The sequence below is a fragment of the Phodopus roborovskii genome, unplaced genomic scaffold, assembly GCF_943737965.1.
Source record: "Phodopus roborovskii unplaced genomic scaffold, PHOROB, whole genome shotgun sequence".
NCBI classification, from domain to species: Eukaryota; Metazoa; Chordata; class Mammalia; order Rodentia; family Cricetidae; genus Phodopus; species Phodopus roborovskii.
This window is the reverse complement of record NW_026126525.1, coordinates 24,963,237-24,984,432: the sequence shown is the minus strand read 5'-3', so window position 1 is coordinate 24,984,432 and position 21,196 is coordinate 24,963,237. Positions and strand designations below refer to the sequence as shown.

Here is a 21,196-nt window from a genome sequence, read left to right as displayed (position 1 = left end):
GTACAGACCTGCTAAGTATAGAATGCTTTTGGTTTATCATTTAGTGCAACCAAGATTTTTGTCAATGGCTGCTGGGTTGGAATCCACAAAGATCCCGAACAACTCATGAACACGCTAAGGAAATTACGGCGTCAGATGGACATCATTGTATCTGAAGTAAGAATTTTCTTTTTCTTTTTTTTACAGTGTTGATAATTGAACCCATGGCCTTGTTTGATATAGGCAAATGTTCTTCCACTGAGCTACACCTCTAGTTTTGAAATAAGAATCTGTAATTAGCTGAAAGGGTGTGCTGTATGAGTTTTGTAGAGACGGCAGCTCCCTTTGAATTGGACTTCCTTGATTGTCAAGTACATTATCTCTGATACTTTAGGCTAATGTTAAGACATTATCTGCCTCTACCTATCTGTCTGTCTGTCTTGTGGGTATGCATGTGTCCATGTGGATATGTACCATGGAGTACATATGGAAGCCTGAGAACAACTCGGTGGGGGGTGGCAGGTCAGTTTTCTCTTTCTGTCAGGTGAGTTCTGGGAATTGAATCCTGGTCATTATGCTCGGGGTTAAGCACTTTTACTCCCACACTGACCTTGATCTCACTCTTTAAATAATAGTTTTAAATAAATGGGAAAATATGATCCAGTTTCCAACTTTTGGGCAATTAGTTTATTCCAGTCTTTGACTTCAGTTGTTGTTGTTTAGATAGGGTTTAACAAAACTCTCTGCATTTATGGCCATCCTGCTCTGTATAAAGAGTTCTTAGAAATACATGAAATTAGTTAAGTACTAAAATAAGGGTTGGGACTGTAGCTCAGCGATAGAGTATTTGCCTTGCATATTCCAGGCCCTACGCTCATTCTCCAGTACAAGAACAAAACCAGAAAAACCAAGTAAACAAATCTAAAATAAGAATTTATATATATGTCATTTTACATTGACTTATGTACTCTTACTCTTGTTTCCAGATGTTATTCAGCTGAATAATTAGGGTTAGATTTTTTTTTTTTATTCATGAGTTTTACAGTTATACCTTTTTAAAAAAATAGATTAATAGTGGCAACTAAGATTTATCTATTTTGTTTGATATTTGGTTCACCTCAAGTTTAGTAGTTTTATGTATTTTACTTATATTATTAATTTTTTCTTTTTTTGCATGTGTATAGTGTTGTAGAACAAACCTAGGGCCTCACACATTCCAAGGCAAGCTCTCTATACCGCTGAGCTGAGTGTGTCCTCAGCTGTTGGCATAATCTCTTTCTTTGTACACTGGGTGAAGATGTACCTTTGTTTATCTTCACTTGCCTAAGACACCTTTTGATTGGTTTAATTAAGAGCTGAATGGCTAGTAGTTAGGCAGGAAGAGGATAGGTGGGATTTCTGGGCAGAGATAGGAACTCTGAGAAAGAATCTGAGGCAGGAGGATTCACCAGCCAGACTCAGAGGAAGTCAGACTTACGGTACTGAGGAAAGAGCTAGTGATTTAAAAAAAAAAAAAGACCTATTAAACTCAGCCTTTTTATTTTACATGTATGAGTGTTTGTCTTCATGTATGTGTGTGCCTGGTGCTTGTGGAGTCCAGAAAGGTTGCAAGAACCTTCTTTAGATCTGGAATGAAAGATGGTTGTTAGTCACTATGTGGGTTCTGGGAGCTGAACTCGGGTCCTCTGCAATAGCAGCAGTGATTGTAACTGCTGAGCAGCCTCTCCCACTTTTTTTTTTTTTTTTTTTTGAGATGGAGTCTTACTCATTTGCCCACGCTGGTGTTCTTTTAGGATCAAGTGAGCCTCCCCACTCAGCTCCTGAGTGATAGTGTTATAGGTGAATCCTACTGTGCCCAACTAATTTTATTTTTGTGCAGAATTGTAATCACACAAAAAAGTGAAAGTTCACGAGATTGTTTTGTCTTTTATATCTAGGTTTCTATGATCAGAGATATTCGAGAGCGGGAAATTCGAATCTATACAGACGCAGGCCGTATCTGTAGACCACTTCTGATTGTGGAAAAACAAAAGCTGCTTTTGAAGAAGAGACACATTGACCAGTTGAAAGAGAGAGAATATAACAACTACAGGTAAGTTTGTAGACTGAGAAAAAAATAATGTACATTCAAAAAATTGAGATGGAAAGTATCCAATTTAGTGGTTTTTAGTTTAATTACAGGGTTGTACAGCCACTGTTACTATTCAGTTCACAATACTCTCTGTGGCCCAGGAAAGGCTTTACCATCAGCAGTCATATTAATTTCTCTTATTTTTGTTTTTAGTTATACAGTGGACTTGATGGGTTTGTGTTGAAGTGTGAAAGTCTTTTCATAACATTAAAATTTAATGAGAAATAACTTGTGTAATGCAGAACATGTATGAGTAGTATATTTTTTGGAGAACATTTTTGCTATATAGGCCAGGCTGACTTGGAACACACAGTGAAGTATGATCTTCCTGCCTCAGCTCCCTGCGTATGGTGAGTGTTGGTAGTATGCCACCACTTCTTGCGTAAGTAAGAAATACAATGAGAAAGATGAACTTGCTTTAGAATTTTACTTTTAATATTATTATAAGTCTATATATTGTTAAATAACATGTATAGTAAAAAAAGTGAATACTCTGAATTTATACTTGCCAATTTTGCCATATTTTTTTGTAACGTCATTTGTACAAACAAATAAGAGTAATGGGTGAACATATATTCTACCAGACCTTATTCTGCTTATTGTCTATTTCCCACCCTAATCCTCAAGTATAGATCTTTAAAACAAAGTAAATAATAGGTACAGTTTAATTGCTTATGGTATTATTTAGTCTTTTTCTCCCCTTTAACAATCGTATATCTCTGTTTGAATTTTTTCTTGTATTAGTACAAACACAAATAGGCTTTGTTTGTAAGTGTTAGGCTTTGTTTTAAAGTGTTTCAGGAAACTGAGGGGTTGTTTTTAGTTGGCAGGACCTGGTGGCCAGTGGAGTAGTAGAATACATTGATACTCTGGAGGAAGAAACGGTGATGCTTGCGATGACTCCAGATGATTTGCAGGAGAAAGAAGTAGCTTATTGTTCCACATACACCCACTGTGAGATTCACCCATCAATGATTCTTGGCGTCTGTGCATCTATTATTCCTTTTCCTGATCATAACCAGGTTGGTAGTACTTATTTGCAAGGAATCAGGGAAGTAACATATTCGGAATTAGTATAAAATCTTGTCAAGGGTATGAGTTCCTACAGAATCAGCAGTTTTACCTGTGTATTAGTTACTTTTCTCTTCCTCTGATAAAATATGATGACCAAAGGCAACTTAGGGAAATGAGTTTGAGTTCTGCTTCCAGAGGGCATATAAGTCCATGTTGGAGAAACAGGAACTGAGAGCTCACATCTTTATCCAAAAGCATGGAGCAAAGCATCAAGTGGGGAGAGTATGTGGCTTTAAAATGTCAAAGCCAGTTCCCAGTGATGTACTACTTTCAAGCTTATGCCTCCTGAACCTCTCCAAACAGTACAATCAACTGGGAAGCAAGTGTTCAATGCCTGAGGCTGTAGGGGCACTTCCCACTCAGACCATTTGTTCCTGTTTTTGCTTGTTCCTGTTTTTGTTGGGCCATAAGTGATTCATAATCTGTCTTCGAGGAAAAAAGTCAGAAACTTTGTAACCAATTATTTTTCTTACTTGTTAATGTTATTGTTAAATATTCATTGCCTTTATTTTTTGTTTCTACCATTAGTCTCCTAGAAACACGTACCAGTCTGCTATGGGCAAGCAGGCTATGGGAGTTTATATCACCAACTTCCATGTTCGGATGGATACCTTGGCCCATGTACTCTATTACCCTCAGAAACCACTTGTGACTACACGTTCTATGGAGTATCTACGCTTTAGAGAGCTGCCAGCAGGTGTGTTCAGTTTGCTCCTTGTTTAAGTTTTTGCCATGTGCAAGACACTTCAAGGGAAAGTGCTTGAGAAGATTAAAATTGCATACAATAAATAGTTGGGCAGTGGTGGGTGTTGCACGCCTTTAATAACAACATTCGGGAGGCAGAGGCAGGTGGATCTCTGAGTTCAAGGCCAGCTTGGCCTACAGAGTGAGTTCCAGGACAGCTGGATTGTTACACAGAGAAAGCATGTTTTGAAAAACCAACCAACCAACCAACCAACCAAATAAGCTCCACCCCCCAAAAAAATTCCAAAAATTTATTAACCATCATATTTCTTCCTTTAAGAACTCTGTTTTGCTCCTTTATTGACATTAAGTTTCTTTAGATTAGACTCTAACCCTCTGCTGGGTGTGTAGCTGCAGATTTTCCCTCATTCTGTTGTAGGCTGCTTCTTTATTGGATTGACGGATTCCTTTGCAGGGAATTATTGGCCATTTTTCCTAAGTGATCTGAGTCCTGTTCAGAAAGCCATAGCTATGCTGATATGACATGTACTCCTTACATTTTCCTGAAACAGTTTCTGAGTTTCAGGAACTTAAGTTGAAGTTCTTGAATCATTTGAAGATTTACTTATTTTATGTGTGTGACTGTTTTCTCTACATGAATATCTGTACACCACATGCATGCAGTGTCCACAGAGGCTGGAAGAAGGGTCAGATCCCTGATACTGAGGTTACAGATGGTTGTTAGCTGGACATTCATTAGCAGACAGTAGGGAGACAGAAGCATGCAGATCTCACGCAGTTTGAGGCCAGCCTGGTTTGCATATCGAGTACTGGCTTAGGTTTATAAAATGGACCCTGTCTTTTAAAAAAAAACCTGAAAAATTAGGTAGCTGTAGCTGTGTGTCCTCTGCTCTTTTCCATTGATCTGTGTGTCTTTTGTTGCTTTTGTTACTTTGGCTGTGCAGTATAGTTTGAAATCAGGTAATACTTGATCCAGATTGCTTTGTCTGTTTGGGGTTTCTTGTGCTTTCAAATGAATGATAAGATTGCTTTTTTTGTGTCTGTGGAGAATGGCACTGGGGATTTTGTTGGTAAGGCAACGAATGTGTAGCTTTCCCTTGGTAGGGTGCCATTTCCACAGTATTAATTCTTTCCATGGACCTGTGAGGTCTTTGTATCTTCTTGTGTTTTCCTCAGTTTCAATATATATTTTTTAGTACTTTAACTTACTATGCTAAGCTGTATTAACAATTTTCGTATAGTGTTCTGCTTGCATGTGTACCTTCAGGCCAGAAGAGGTCACCAGATCTCATTAGGGATGGTTGTGAGCCACCATGTGATTGTTGAACTCAGGACCTCTGGAAGAGCAGCCAGGCTCTTAACTGCTGAGCCATCTCTCAGAGAAAAGTAGACCAGGCTGGCTCACTATGTAGTATAAGCTGATTTGCCTTCTGAGTTCTGAGTGCTCAGAACACAGTTAATGGGCTACCATTCCTGGCTTCTTAATTCTTTATAATAAATCAATCTCTTGATATTGTGGGGTCATTTCTTCCCCTTTGTACATAGGTTCTGGGATAAATAAGACCCAGGCTGCCAGATTTGCATGTGCCTTTATCCTTTGAGCCACATGCTGCCTTCTTTCCTTTTTTTTTTTTTTTCTGTTCCCTTCCTTCTCCCCACCCTTTTCTCTCCTTCCCTCTCCCCCTCTCCTCCTTCCATATATTTTTTAAAGATGGGATGGTCTTATGTTGTCCGGGCTGTTTTCAAATTCCTGAGCTCAAGCGATCCCACACCCAGTTTTTTATCAGGAAAAGCAGTTTGGACAGCAGTACTAAGAATTAATTGTGGCTGGAAAGACTGGCACTCTGTGGTATTGTGGGGAGAGAGCAGCAGGGCGGGACCAGTTTCATATTTAAAACTAGAAAAGAGGAGACAAGAGTCTCAGGCTTGAGTTTGTTGCTTATCCACTTTGGGGTTATACATACTTACCTTTGATCTGTGAGAATGATAATTTTTGTTTTGTTTAAGGCACAGAGTTTCTGACTTCAAACTGACTTAGATGTAGTAACCGACTTGGATGTAAGGACAGATTCACTGAGAGTGACAGTTTCGGGGTTTAGTTAGCTGAGCAGTTGCCTCACACACAGTCAGGAAGGAATAGACAATTCCCATGATACAAATATTGAAGTGTTTGTGACAAATATTATTGAAGAAAATGAATTTCAAAGAAAGGATGGATTTCCTTGCCTCCCACATGGTCCTTTAATGTGTGTTGTTCCATGTACTGCAGGAATCAACTCAATTGTGGCTATTGCATCATACACGGGCTATAATCAAGAAGACTCTGTTATCATGAATCGTTCAGCTGTGGATCGAGGCTTTTTCAGGTCAGCTTTTGGTAAAATTTATTGAAGCATAAATATAGTGAAAATACATTTTTAAAAAAGCTTTTTAAGAATGGTTGGTGTTACACAGCTCCCGACAGAGGTTCTTGTGTGTCTGGGTTTTCAGATGTGATATTTTAAATGTTTTCTTGTTGTAAGCAAATCTATATTTGGATTTAGATAATACAGAAACATCTAAGGAGGTAATTAAAAGAAACCTTAGAATTCCATAATAACTGGTGAAATTATGTGTGTTTTTCTTTATATTCTTGTTTGTTTACTATATAGTTGTTCGTTTGTTCACTATATAGTTCAGGCTGGCCTTGAACTTACTATGTAGTCCAGGCTGGCTTTGAAGTCACTGCAATCCTTCTGCTTCTGTCTTCTAAATATTGGGATTACAAAGTGCACCGCCACATTTGGCTTCCTATTTTTCTCTTTTTTACTGACAAAAAGATTAATCTTAAACATGTAGCATAAGAAGGTTGCTTAAAACACAAGGTATTTAGAAGGGAAAATTTTCTCCCTGTGTAAGATAGCACTAGGACTAAAGCATGGGCATCTCTGGCTTCATATGAAAACGCCTCAGTGGAAATGCCTGGGCAGATGCGTGGGTATTGCTCAGGCCAGTGAGAGGCTGGACTCACTTACCTGGGTGACTCCTGATCTTAGCTGCCATGGCAGGGCTTTATAGTTGTGTGTGAGTCAGATGCCACATGTAAAGCCCATTTAGGACTGAACCTTGACCCTAGTACAACGTGACTCTTATCCCTGCTTTGTGGTTCAAATTGTCTTCCATATATCAGTTAAGCCAAACGCTGTTGCTGTAATCTAAGCCCTCTTCCTAAAAGAAACTAGAAGTCACCTTTGGAACTCTGTTTTTAGGTCTGTTTTCTACCGATCATACAAAGAACAGGAGTCTAAAAAAGGATTTGATCAAGAAGAAGTGTTTGAGAAGCCTACACGGGAAACATGCCAGGGTAAGAGACACTGACATCAAATCGTGGTGTTTGCAGTTCTCTTGCTGTAAATCCTGTGTGGTGTTGTCAAGCTGTGCTGCTGGCCTGTGATGTGGGAGTGTGTATCCTGGGACTCTCTTAGAGCACAGACTTCACAGCGTTCTCGCTTCAGATATTCCTCCCTGCCGCCTGGGGAAGACAGTTTAAGAAAGCGAGGCTGTGTGTTTTATGGGCCGCGCCTCCAGCTCTGTTCTCACTGTGCTGTTTGTTACTGTTCTTCAGTGTCTCCCCTAAACTGTGGTGCAGACTTGTGAGATTTACCAGCTAAGTATTGCAAAGCATTTGAAAAACGGTGAAAAGATACCTAGTAGTTCTTGTTTCTTCTAGTTGACAAGGTATTTAAAAAGTACTTACATGGGATTAATAGGATGTCCTAGGAAAATGGGTTATCTGCCACTCCTGATAGTATTGTGGGAAGGTGTAATGTGTTTTGCTTCCTTAAATTCTTCCTTTAACTGAATATCCATTGTGTGGTTCTGTGTGACTATAAGTGGGTGTTCAGTGGAATTAAGATGCACAACTCAGCCAGGTGGTGGGTGGTGGTAGGCGGTGGTGGCGTATGCTTTTGACCCCAGTACTTTTGAGACAGAGACAGGCAAATCTCTAAGTGTGTGGCCAGCCTGGTCCACAGAGTGAGTTCCAGAACAGACAGGGCTGATAGAGAAACCCTATCTGGGATGGGGGTGGGGTGTGGAGAGTTGGGGGGGCACAACTGATGATTTCTGTGGGAGAGTATATGAAGGACACAGGCATTCTTTCTTAGGTAACCTGCATCTTTAAGAAAGCCTCCAGGAAATGTGTCTTTTGCTAGAATATGATTTCTATAGCTCAGTTTGTTTGTTTGTTTTTTCCTTTTCTTTCTTAGTAGATTTCTTTCTCTCTCTTTTTTGTTAATTAATTTTATTTTCTGTGTATGAGTGTTTTGCTTGCATGTATGCCCAATGACTATGGAACTATGGAAGCCAGAAGAGGGCATCCAACTGGAGTTAGAGACAGTTATGAGCTATCATGGTGCTGGGAATTGACCTGTGTCCTCTGGAGGAACAGCCGCTCATCTATCTCCCCAGACCCACTCCTTCCCCATCCCCATGTTGAAACAAGGTTTTTGCTATGTAGCCTTTGCTGGCCTTGAACTCATAGTAATCTACCAGCTTCAACCTCCTGAGTGCTAGGATTAAGGGCATGTGCCACCATGCCCAATTATAGATTTTTTATTTTTAATAAACTATGGTATCAGCATGCAGACATTTATAGTGTTTGGAATAAGGAAAGTAATGAACAGGGTTTGTGGTATTCACAGATTTCCTGTGAATTATCAGTGATTTGGAAGAGATTTATGTATATGGTTTTTCATGCTTGTTGGAGGAATTATATGGTATTTTAAATACTTTCCTTTAGTGTCATTTAAGAAAATTCCGTCTGTTTCCTCACAGGTATGAGACATGCCATTTATGACAAGTTGGATGATGATGGCCTGATAGCTCCAGGGGTTCGTGTGTCAGGGGATGATGTCATCATAGGCAAGACAGTCACCTTGCCTGAAAATGAGGATGAGTTGGAAAGCACCAACCGACGATATACCAAGAGAGACTGTAGCACTTTCCTCAGAACAAGTGAGACAGGCATTGTGGACCAGGTTATGGTAACCCTCAACCAGGAAGGATATAAGTTTTGTAAAATAAGGGTGAGTGTAATTTTATATATGTAGATAGTTTTAGAAATTAATTGCATTTCTGTTTCTGACCTATTTTTGTGTGAAATCAGGTACGCTCTGTTAGAATTCCACAGATTGGAGACAAATTCGCTAGCCGACATGGGCAGAAGGGCACTTGTGGTATTCAGTATAGACAAGAGGTAAGTACCTTCAGCTTTTCTCAGGCCTAGCCCAGAATTGTATTAAAAAAATTTATTAAAATTTCTTGTGACTTGAATTTTAGTGTTTGCTAACCCTATGTTGAAGAGAATTAGGGCACATGGAGTCACGAGCAGTGTCAGCTCTGGCATGCCTCTAAGATATTCCAGTATCTTTATGTCTCTTAAATTTCCTTTGTAGGATATGCCTTTTACTTGTGAAGGCATAACTCCCGATATCATCATAAATCCCCATGCCATCCCCTCTCGAATGACAATTGGTCACTTGATTGAATGTCTTCAAGGGAAGGTAAGATTTTGTCTTCAAAAACAATAGGTCTCAAGTTGGTTTTCTTTCAGCATGGTGATCATTTCTCTGATATTTGAGCCAAGATACCTTATTAAAAGCAAATATATTTTCCTGCTTTCAGAGTGGTTATTATTCTACCTTTTCATCCATTTTTATTTTTAAGAAATTTTGTTTGGGGTGGGGGTTAGGGAGATTGTACTGTGGATAAGAGCATTTGCTGTGTAAGCCTGAGGACCTGAGTTCATCCATGTAAAAACCCACAATACCTGGCACTGGTAAAATGGCTCAGCAAGAAAGGTGAGTGTTACCAAGCCTGACAGCTTGAGTTCAGACCCGACCCCACATGGTGGAAGGGCAGGACTGATCCCTATAGTTGACCTCTGATCTCTGCATAAATAAATTAATATATAAATGTGGGGGCAGAAGGGGAGGACAATAACCCCAGTTGTATGTGGAGACAGAGGAATCACTGTGGGTTTTTGGTCATGAGCCCAGCTTCAAGGTCAGTGAGTGAGAGACCTGTCTCAGGAATATGAAGACCGATAGATAGACCAAGAAACCTGATATCTTAGTTTTTGTTATTGTTACCGTGATAAATAAAACATCATGACTAGAAACAACTTGAGGGAGAAAGGATGTCTTAGGGTTTTTATTGCTGTGAAGAGATACCATGGCCATGGCAACTCTTATAAAGGAAAACATTTAATTGGATGGCTTGCTTACAGTTTCAGAGATTTGTTCCATTATCGTCATGGTGGAGCATGGTGGTGTGCAGGCAGATAAATAAGGTGTTGGAGAAAGGAGCTGAGAGATGTACATCTTGATTCACAGGCAACAGGAAGTAAATTATGTCACTGACTTTAGTTTGAGCATAGGAGACCTCAAAGCCCCTTCCAAAGTGAGTCCACTTCCTCCAACAAAGCTACACCTCATAATAGTGCCATGCCCTTTGGCTTACCCAATTTGTTTTCTTGTACATCCTGGGACCACCTGTTCATGACCCCCGTGTCCATTATTAATCCAGATAGTGCTGCACAGGGCAGTCTGATGGAGGAGTGCTGCAGGGCAGTCAGATGGAGGCAGTCCCTTACCTGAGGCTCTCTCTTCCCACATGACTCTAGCTTGTTTCAGGTTGACAAACTAACCAACACACCTGATGTCCTCTTCTGGCCGCTACACATGGTTGTGTATTCTCTTCCCATACATGTATATATAACATGTGCTTGCACATACAAAAAATTGCAGAGTATTGCCAAGTAAGAATTTTTTGCATAAGTACCTTATGCTTGCCAATTGTGCCATCGGGGCTCAAGACAGACTTTATTTTATTTTTTTGTAAGATGCAGTATGTACATACAGAATTGGCCTATATTTGTGGTTATAGCAACTAGCTCTTTTCTGTAGATGAGTTAATTCATGGATGGTTAGCTCTTATGTTAAAATGTTTATCAGCTGTGAATGCATCTTTCTCGGAAATTTTCTGGTTTTGAGTATCTTGTTAAAGTACAATAGTAATCTAACACATGAATGTCTATTTATGACTTAATGTCATAAACTTACTGACATATGTAGATATTTGGGATTCTTGGTGTCTTTGTACATGATCTCATGGATAGACTTGTATTTTGAGAGCTTTTTAGCCTTTTTGGGGGGAATTACTTAGATACAAAAATATCTCAGATAAAATATTAATAAAGTGAATCTCAGTATACCACAACTTTTATAACAATTTTAATTTTAAAATCTTTCCTTTTATAGAAAATATTTCTTTAGTTGGGTATATCTTTACTGATGTGTAACTTCTCTCACACACACTTTTATTCCAAAGGTCTCTGCTAACAAGGGTGAAATTGGTGATGCTACTCCATTTAATGACGCTGTCAACGTGCAGAAAATTTCTAATCTTTTATCTGATTATGGTTACCATCTCCGAGGAAATGAGGTATACTTACTGTCACAGAAAAGTTACATGTGTGGGACACCCTATTTAAAAGAAAGCCTTTTACATGTACAAGTCATAGCATGCAGCATGATGAAGTTTTACAAAGTAAACACATCTTAGGTCTAATGCCCACTTTGAGGAAAGAAATTACCCAGAATGTTTTTATGCCTTGAAAGTTCCCTTCTAGCCACTACCCCTTCCATCCCAAGGTAACTACGGTCTCATTATAGGCTAGCTTTGATTTCTATGTAAATAGGAGTGTAGATATGCATGTGCATTTTTTAACTTGTTTAGTACTTTCAGTTATATATGGCGAAATCTGTCTGTTTTTAGGTACTCTACAATGGATTCACTGGTCGGAAAATTACATCACAGATTTTTATTGGCCCCACTTACTACCAGCGTTTGAAGCATATGGTGGATGACAAAATTCATTCTCGTGCTAGGGGACCTATTCAGATCCTTAATAGACAACCCATGGAGGGTAGATCTCGGTAAGATAGTTGCATTGTTGCCATTGTGTATTGCTTAACTAAACTTTCACTTGAGAATGTTAACCATGTATAAAAGTAGTCAGTGGTATGATGACTGCCTGTGTTCCTGTCACCTCACTTTAATAGTTACCAACTCTTGGTGTCTAGTTACTCTGTGCCTACCCCTCCTTCCTCACACTGGCCTCTGATGTGGTTCTTTTCCCTCTCTTTCTTCCTTAAAGTCAGGGCCCTGAACATTTAGGCAAGTGCTGTAGCAATGAGCCAGAACCCCAGCTTATCTGTGATTATGTTCAGCAAATCCAGTTGTCATATAATTTCCTTTGTAAGCTTTATATTTGCTGTAAGAGTGGCTATCAAATCTTTGATCTCTGGATACTTAGAGAACTTTTGTTGATGTGAGTTATATCTTTTGATACTTATCACAGTAGAGATTAGACTGAAATTTAAAATGTTTATTTAAAAACAATGGTAAACCCATTACATACTAGTACATGTTTAATGAAAAATCAGTATATTTCTAAGTAAGTTCTGATAAGAGTGACACTGGGTTAACGTTTTTGTAGATTTCTTTACTGAACTGGAAGGTGGCTGGATCCCCTCTACTTCTGAATTAGTTCCCTCCCTACCCTGCCTCCCTCCCTATCTCCTCATCCTATTTCTTTCTTTTGATAGCATCTCATATAGCACAGGCTAGACTCAAACTCTGAGACATAGTTGTGGCTGGATCTTCCTGCTTCCACCTCCAAACTGTTGGGATTATGAGTGTGTGCCACCACTCAAGCTCTATATTGTATTTAAGAAAAATACTTTTATTATATTTATTTATTTTGTGCATAGCTGTGTGTAAGCCATGTGAGTGTGGAGGTAAGAGGACAGCCTGTAGGAATTTGGTTCTCTCCTTTTACCATGTGGGTCCTGGGAATTGAACTCCAGTGGTCAGGCTTGGCAGCAAGCACCTTCACCCACTGAGCTGTCTCTCTGGCCCAGTACTTTAAGGTATTTGAGGGAGATCTGATGTTACATAGATAGTTATCTGGTTGGAAAAGAGAAGAATACTATTTTTTTAAAGCTATACTACAATGAAGAGCTACTCTAGTATTTTTTTCTTAATCTTTATTTACATTTGTGGAATTCATGGCTCTCCAAGCTCAGCCTCCTGAGTGCTGAGATTACAGAGGTATGCCATTCTGTCTGACAAGCTGTAAGTTTCTGTTCTTATGTGACAGTATCTTTTTTATATAATCCTAGGTTTCCAGCCTGGTATTCACTGAAGGCCAGGTTGGCTCTGAATTCATGGAAGCCTCCTGCCTCAGCTTCCTATGTGCTAGGATTATAGGTCTGCACCATTGTGCTTGGTGATTTGTAGTTTACTTTTTCTCCTTTGTTCGTGTGTGTGTGTGTGTGTGTGTGTGTGTGTGTGTGTGTGTGTGTGTGTGTGTAGCTTAGAATGGTCTCAAACATCAGCAACTTTGCCCCAGCCTCCTACTCCCATATAATGTGAATACTGGCTATGAGGAACATACCAGCTAAATCCCTCCCTCCCTTTCTCTTTCCTTTCCTCCCTCCCTCCCTTTTCTCTTTCTCTCTTCCCACATCCTTCCCCCTCCCCCTTTAAAAGTGTATGGGGGTTTTGCCTGCATGTATGTATGTGCACTGTCTGCATACCTGGTGACAGCAGAGGCAGAAGAGACTGTCAGATCCTCTGGAACTGCAGCTACAGGTGATTTTGAGCTGCAAGTGAATGCAGGGAACTGAACCCAGGCCTCTGAAAGAGCAGCAGGTGCTTTTAACTGTTGAGACATCATCTCTCCAGCTCCACCAAGTTTACTTTATTAAAGGGTAGCTGTAATGAAAAAGCTTCGGGCGTTAGTGGCACATGCCTTTAATCTCAGCACTTGGGAGACAGAGGCAGGCGGATCTCTGTGAGTTCGAGGCCATCCTGGTCTACAGAGCAAGTTCCAGGACAGGCTCCAAAGCAATACAGAGAAACCTGTCTCAAAAAAACAAAACAAATCCAAAACCAAAAAACAACAACAACAACAACAACAACAAAAACCCCTGAATCCTTACCAGTGGATTTTTTTCTATTAATATACAAAACCATTGGTTTACTGAGCTGTATGTAGCTTAGTGGTAGGTTCCTTGACTGATGTGCAAGGTCCTAGGTTCGATTCCCAGCACTGCTGGGGCTGAGAGATGGTTCAGTGGTTAAGAGCACGTAACACAGGTCCAAAGACTCAGAATTTGCTTCATAGCACCCATGTGGTGGTTCAAGCCCCCTGTAACTCTGGTTTCCTCCTGTAGTCTCTGAGGGCACCAGGCACATAGGTGGTGCTCATATACAGATGTAGGGTACTCACACATACACATCAGGGAAAAAAATCTTACCAGACTGCTTTCTAAATATTACCAAATAACCAGGGGGCAGGTTTGCCATATTGCCTTTTGTTATTTTATTTATTTATTTTGAGACAGGGTTTCTCTCTGTGGTCCTGTTTGTTTTGGGACTTGGATATATGTAGATCAGGATGTCGTGCTTCCCAGAGTTCTGAGATTAAAGGTGTATGAACCATGACCATATGCATAATTTTTAAAAAAGTTTTCTTGGTCAGGATACAAATAAAGGCATGGTTTGCAATTTGTGTGCCTCTTAAGTACCTTTTAAATATTGCTTATTTTCAATTTTACAGTGTGTGTGTGTGTGTGTGTGTGTGTGTGTGTGTGTGTGTGTGCATGTGGGTGTTAGAGGGCAGCTTGCTGGAGTCAGTTTGCTGCTTTCTACCATGTGGTTTCCAGGATTTGAACTGCATGTACCTTTACCCACTGAGCCATCTCAGGGGGCTTTGGCTTTAGTTGCCCTCAAAGTAATTATATTGGGAGGCTTGATGAGACTTGGAGTGTGAGGTTTGGGTAGTAACACTTTATGACATTATTTACTTCTAAAATCATATGGATCATTGTGTAAAGCCTTTGATGAACTAGAGAGTACAAACTGATGAGAGTCCGCCTATTGTTAGCCGAACAGACACTACTTTGGCTGTTGCATCAGCTGGTTGCCTGGTGGTGTAGTTCCTGTAATAGAGGCAGGGTAAATGCTCTCTTTTCAATATAGTAAGTTCATTATGTAGCATTGTTTAAAGTAGAATAGCAAGCCTTTGTTGTAGTAATAGTATTATAAGTGCATTGGTTTTATTCAGTAGTTCTTGAGTGCACAATGCATGTGTTATATTAAGGAGGCCACCATCACACACTTGTATGGCCATTGAACGGATGTCACTATGCTTGGGGAAACCTGTAATCACTCACCTATTCCATTATGTTTGTCACTGTGCATTTAACATTTCTGACTCCATTTCTGGGGGAACCTTTATTTAGAAGCTGTTTTATTGAAATTGTCTTTTAAAATTCACTTTCAAGTATAGAATTCTAGAGAGTTAAATGATACCATGATGAGCCCCTGCTTTGTACTGCACTGTATTTGATGAGGAAAATTGTATGCTATACTTGAGCACATTTTCTCTCTACTTCATTTGGAGACCTTCTGATGTATATTGAATGCTTGGTTGACTTTCCCCCTCCTCACCAGGTTAGAGAGATTGCTAGGGCATAGAAATAGAACTTATTTCTGTACTGCTACTATTACTTCTCTCTTGTCATTAATCACAGGGGTGTTGATCAGAGAAGATCAGTACAAGGTTAATGAGGTGGCTCAGTGGGTAAAGACACTTGCTACTAAGCCTGCCTTTGTGAGTTCAATTCCCAGAAAAGAACTGACTCCTGCAGTTTGTCCTCTGACCTCCACACACGTGCAGAGACACTGGCATTTACATATGTACACAATAAATAAATAAGTACAAAGCAAACTCTTGTTTTCTTATTAATAGTGATGGCGGCCTGCGTTTTGGAGAAATGGAACGAGATTGTCAGATTGCCCATGGTGCAGCACAGTTTTTAAGAGAAAGATTGTTTGAGGCATCAGATCCCTATCAGGTCCATGTCTGTAATCTTTGTGGAATAATGGCAATTGCTAACACCAGAACTCATACATATGAGTGCAGGGGCTGCAGAAACAAAACCCAGGTGCGTGCACACTTTGTTCTGTTTGTTTAGATGCTCTTACTCTGTAGTGATGGCAGATTGAGTATGGTGGGGTTTTCAGTTTTGAAAGCAGGTCTCTAAGATTACTAGTTTTACAAGGAAAGATAATTTAACTTTTCTAAAACAAGCTTAAAAGCAATTTGTCTAAGCTATTCATCTCTGAAATAGTAAGGTCTTGTGTACAGTTTTTAAAATACGCTTATGAGTATTTTGCCTGAATGTATATGTACTATGTGCATGCAGTGCCCCCAGAGACCAGAAGAGGGCATCAGATCCCTTGCAACTGTAGTTACAGATGGTTGTGAGCTGCGCTCTGTCGGTGCTGGGAATCAAACCTCAGTCCTGGAAGAGCAGCCAGTGTTCTTAACTGCTGAGCATCTCTTCAGCCCAACAAGAGTTTTTCTTAAGCCCTTTATTTCAGATTGCCCTTTATTTCAGATTCATCAGTTAGGAAGTGTGAATATATTTTTGTTGGCAGAAAGGAAGAACTGCTAGAATCTGCCGGGCGGGACAGAGACTGAAGCATAGGATGGATGCACATAGCCTCTCTCACCTGAAGTGCAGTAGGAAGTGGGATCTTTGATATAGTTCTGCTGATTATGGTTTCTTTTCTCTCTGCAGATTTCTTTGGTGCGAATGCCTTATGCGTGCAAACTGTTATTCCAGGAACTTATGTCCATGAGCATTGCACCTCGAATGATGAGTGTTTAGTTCTATTGGAAGTTCACAGCGAGAACAGACACTGTAAATATCAGTTCTGGTTTCTGTGTTTGTTGTTTTAAAAAAATGACAAAATGTACTACTGTTGTGGTAAGAATTTTATTTGTTTTGTTTAAAGCTATGCATGCTTTTTTGTAAATAAACAATAAATTTTTGTAGATAGTCTTGATGTGTTTTCTTTGATTTCTCTTTGTAAAACCAGCTGAATGTAATAAAGTGTTAGTGGATTAGGCTAAAAGAAACATCAAGCAAGAATCAGGGTTATAGTTGTCAGTTGTCTGTAAGCACTTTTAGGTACGTAGGCTAATGTATTTTGCAGGTTTATAGCTGAGCACCTTGACCTGTTAAAGAAGAAAGAAAAAAAAATTAGTTATGTATATGGACATATGGAGATTGTCAGTTTCTAAATCAATGAAAATGTTAAATTACATGGCTAATGGGCAGGGGCATGGTAATGTGCCTGTAGACCCAGTCAGTATTTCAGTATTCATGCTGAGACAGGAGGGATGTAAACCCAGGAGTTAAAGACTAGCCTGGGCAACCTGTTCTCTCATCCCCATCTCTCCTTTCCTTTAAAGAAGGGTCTCACTATGCAGCACAGGTAAATCTTGAACTTGTGACTCTCTTGCCTTAGCCACCCAAGTGCTGGGATTACAGGAATGTGCCAGAGACCTCATGCTTCAAAAGAAAAAAAAAACAAGGACCTAGAGAGGTAGCTCTGCAGTTAAGAGCATTGGCTGCTCTTCCTGATGACTTGGGTTCGATTCCCAGTGCTGACATGGCAGTTCTCAACTGTTTAACTCATCCTGAGGGATCTGATTCCCTCTTCTGGCCTTTGAGGGCCTTGCATGCATGTATTACAGACAGTTATACACCCATACATTGAGGGGATGGGGCTGGAAAACAAAGCATGGGAACAAAGGATGTGTGAGTAGTTATACAATGATATGCAGAGTGCCCTGTGGACTGTGAGCTATGTGGTTTTAAGTGAGAGCCAGTATTGGTCATGTGTGAATGGGGGGCCTTTCCCACAAACTTGGAAAAGCATATTTCTCAAGTTGAAATCCACAGAGGTGAAGGAACTTTGCAGTCCGGTTCATTCAGACAACCCTTCAGATGGAAGGGCGAATCTCCAGAGCGGCCACATCCACAGGTGACCCGGCCCTCAGCTGTTTCACTGCCTGGGTTCACCACACTCTCGGCGGAAAGGGTTCTGACCAAATACACTGTTCCTTGATAATTCCTTCCAGTGCACAGTGGGGTGACCTGCCCAGTGAAACAATTAACCCTGTTGACAGTAAATTGTCTTCTGGGTCTAAGGGAATGCCTCGTCAAGACAGCACCCCAGTAGAGCTTTCTACATGTCAAGTGGCACTGTAGTGACAAGGCAGGGTGGACTCTTTGGAGGAAGCTTGTTAGCAATAAAATAGGACAGAATTGAGTATTTGCCAACATGTTCTCCTGTCTAGTTTTTTCTTTTAAGATTTATTTCTTATTTATGTATAATGCATTATATGAATGCATGTCATATGTGTGTGGGTGCCTGCCTATGGAGGTCAGAAGAGAACAACATCCCCCAGAGCTGGAGTTACAGGCAATGTGAGCCATCTCATATGGGTACTGGGAACAGAACTTGGGTCCTCTGGAATTGCAGTACATGTATAGCTTTTTTTTTTCTTCCTTAAAATCTCAAAGTGAAGGACTAAATTGACAATGATCACTTCCTTTTAAATGGAGATTGAATATGATAGTCATAACACAAGGGAAAATGACACATAGAAAGAAAGCTACAGGACATACAAGCCACCCAGTCAAGTCTGAGTTTTAATTCTCCTATGTGATATAAGGTAAAAGCTTCTAAGTCATAGTATCCCTTAGCCATCCACATGTTCTCTTGGAGGCATGTGACCTGCTTTAATTCCATATACTTAATGCCTTTTTGGATTAATAGATATGTATGCTATTTTGATACTTGACTATAAAGCAAAACCACACTTTTAAAGGGAGAGATGACTTACATACCTTTATTCACTGGTATTTCATGTAAGGCATCAACCACTGTGATTTTGGCTGATGCCGAAGCCTGTCCTTGAGAGTTGGATGCATGGCATTCGTATTCTCCAGCATCTTCCTTACTTAGAGGAGATACCTGTGAAAGATAAAGGCACTTGGGTTCTCTGTGGCGGTCTCCTCCCTTTTTCAGTGGCTTCCATTACACCTAGGGTCCCTAGCATGAACAGAGGGTTAGGAGTAGAGCTGCTATGAGAAGCCATAAAGTCCTGTGCTTGGAGCCCATGGAGCTACCACCCAAACGTCATGGATGGCTTTTGATCACAACTTGAAAGTTAAAATCTGGGTAGTGCACATACCTGCTGGATGGGAAGCCTTGCTGGGTGCTAGGATCTAAATAATACCCACAGGATCAAAGGTTAAGTAAAATCACATGCTTGCTAGCCAATAGCCATAATTAGTGCTTGAGCCATTCATTTACTTCTGTGTGAGAATTCTGTTTTGAATTGATTCTAATTTTTTTCTAAAAGTAACCAGCTTCCCCATTAGTTCCCATATTTGTATTGGAAACACCATGCCCCCCAAAGACATGGGAGAAAAATAGTTTTGGGCAGGCGACTGGTGACTTTTGCCAAGTCCTTGTGTCCATTCCTGAGAATGAAAATGTTGCTAGCTCTCAGTACTCACCAGCACCCAGCCAGTCACCTCATGCTTTTCTGGACCACCTCGAGTCTGAATAGCCAGGTTTTCCCGGTCACCAGGCAAGAGTTCTGTCCTTTGGACTCCGGAGTGGTCCCTTTTTACCTGAGAAAACAGAAGGAGAGGCTTACTTCTTGGTGCAAAAACAAGTTGGAAATGCCACATCCCTAGAATTGTACAAGGTGCCCACCTGACTGTAATTAGATTAAATCCAGCAGTTTACTCAGACCTTTCCTTTCCAGAATAAGTTAGGAAACAGGTGTCTCTTCTGCCAGTTTTACCTTAGCAGTGTGGCTTTTTGTTTTATTTTGAGATGGTCTCACTATCTATGTAGCTTTGGCTGCCTGGAACTCACTACGCCGTACAACAGGGGAATATGTCTGCGTCTGTCTCCCAAGTGCTGGGATTAATGATGTGTACACCTGACCTTTTTAAAAAAATTTTCAAGACAGGGTTTCTCTGTGTAATAGCCCTGGCTGTTCTGGAACTCACTCTGTAGACCAGGCTGGCCTGGAACTCAGAGATCCGCCTGCTCTGCCTCCTGAGTGCTGGGCATAAAGGTGTGCACCACCAGTGCCCAGCCACACATGATGCTTAAAGCATCATGTTTTAAGCTTTTTCTGGATACTAGGTCACCTGGGTGCAGGCTGTCTTCACTCACTAGTGCCCCTGGACAATTTGCTCCTTGGTATTAGGCCTTTTTTTTTTTTTTTTTTTTTTTTTTTTTCTGTCTTACACACTATGTTTGACTGGCAAATTGTCACCCAGTGCCAGTGTTATATTTGGGACCTTGGGAGCTCTTCCTGTGAAACCTCATCAAAGAGAAGCAGCAGCTAGGGTCCAGAGCGGTCTACCACTTGCTCTGAGGGCTAAGGAATCATGAAACAATTCCTGAAGACCCGAGGGTTAGAAATGCCTGTCAGATGTGGCTGTGATAAAACCTCCCTGTCTGTTCATACCATAGTGAGATTCAGAAGCCTGCGAGTGAAGGGGAAACTCACTTCCCTTGGTTTGTGGCCTTTCCCACCTATCTTAAAGGTCAAACTATGCTAATAAGAATTTTGGAAAATATGGAAAGGACACAAGGAAAAGGTCCCTTTTCTGGGGTTGGGGGTAATGCATTTAGCAGCTCAGGTTTAGTATAAATATTTTAAGACTTGTAACTGAATTAAAAAACAAAAGTATACAAAGCAACATTCTTTAATTCTATCAAGGCCTCTGTAGGAGCCAAGCCAGTGTTTATTTTGATTGTCTTTGTAATGAGAAGGACGTTTAGTGTCACAAGTTTCCTTCCCTTTCTATAATAAAGTGAATGTCCATCCTTTATAGGCTTTCTCCCTATGTTCCCCCAAATACTGAGAGAAAACAAGGTATTTAATGTCGAGTGAAAGCCAAGAAGACATGCATAAATAGACATTTTTCCCCCTTGAATTCCCCAAGCAGCTGGTGAATAAAATAGGTAATATTTGGGGAGAGGTGTTTTATCACTGAAGCCTCCAATCTTAGTACAGGGTAGGCAGAAACTGGAAGGTCCCTGCGCCTAGCTGCCTATCCAGTTTAGCTCACAGTAAGTTCTAGATCAAAAGGGAGATCAATTGAGGGAGACAATGATGTCACCCTTTGCACCCCCCCCCTGGGGGAGGGGTTCAATGATAAAAGAATCTTACAAAAATCCTGTTATCCACAACTGGTTAACTGGGGGGGGGTGGTGGGAGAATCAGAGGGAGACCATTAAGTCATTTAGGCATCTAGCTGTTTTATTTTAATCTATTTTGCAGGATCTCTTGATACACAGCTCAAA

General features: G+C 40.4%; 2 protein-coding genes across 2 annotated transcripts in view; one reads left to right on the top strand and one right to left on the bottom strand.

Annotated features, from left to right (window-relative positions):
- The window catches only part of Polr2b (RNA polymerase II subunit B), a 39,102-nt gene extending 22,251 nt beyond the window's left edge, over window positions 1-16,851 (top strand). The window contains exons 13-25 of the mRNA XM_051198395.1: window positions 45-156; window positions 1,917-2,071; window positions 2,934-3,132; window positions 3,713-3,881; window positions 6,159-6,255; window positions 7,138-7,232; window positions 8,705-8,955; window positions 9,036-9,125; window positions 9,325-9,432; window positions 11,261-11,374; window positions 11,708-11,868; window positions 15,753-15,948; window positions 16,588-16,851. Coding sequence (XP_051054352.1) covers window positions 45-156; window positions 1,917-2,071; window positions 2,934-3,132; window positions 3,713-3,881; window positions 6,159-6,255; window positions 7,138-7,232; window positions 8,705-8,955; window positions 9,036-9,125; window positions 9,325-9,432; window positions 11,261-11,374; window positions 11,708-11,868; window positions 15,753-15,948; window positions 16,588-16,677 — 1,837 coding nt within the window. The 3' untranslated portion in view covers window positions 16,678-16,851. The remainder of the gene's footprint in view (window positions 1-44; window positions 157-1,916; window positions 2,072-2,933; window positions 3,133-3,712; window positions 3,882-6,158; window positions 6,256-7,137; window positions 7,233-8,704; window positions 8,956-9,035; window positions 9,126-9,324; window positions 9,433-11,260; window positions 11,375-11,707; window positions 11,869-15,752; window positions 15,949-16,587) is intronic.
- The window catches only part of Igfbp7 (insulin like growth factor binding protein 7), a 58,255-nt gene continuing 53,825 nt past the window's right edge, over window positions 16,767-21,196 (bottom strand). Inside the window, exons 3-5 of the mRNA XM_051198397.1 lie at window positions 19,384-19,500; window positions 18,709-18,835; window positions 16,767-17,027 (exon numbers count right to left, since the gene is read on the bottom strand). Of these exons, the coding sequence (XP_051054354.1) occupies window positions 17,008-17,027; window positions 18,709-18,835; window positions 19,384-19,500 (264 nt within the window). The 3' untranslated portion in view covers window positions 16,767-17,007. The remainder of the gene's footprint in view (window positions 17,028-18,708; window positions 18,836-19,383; window positions 19,501-21,196) is intronic.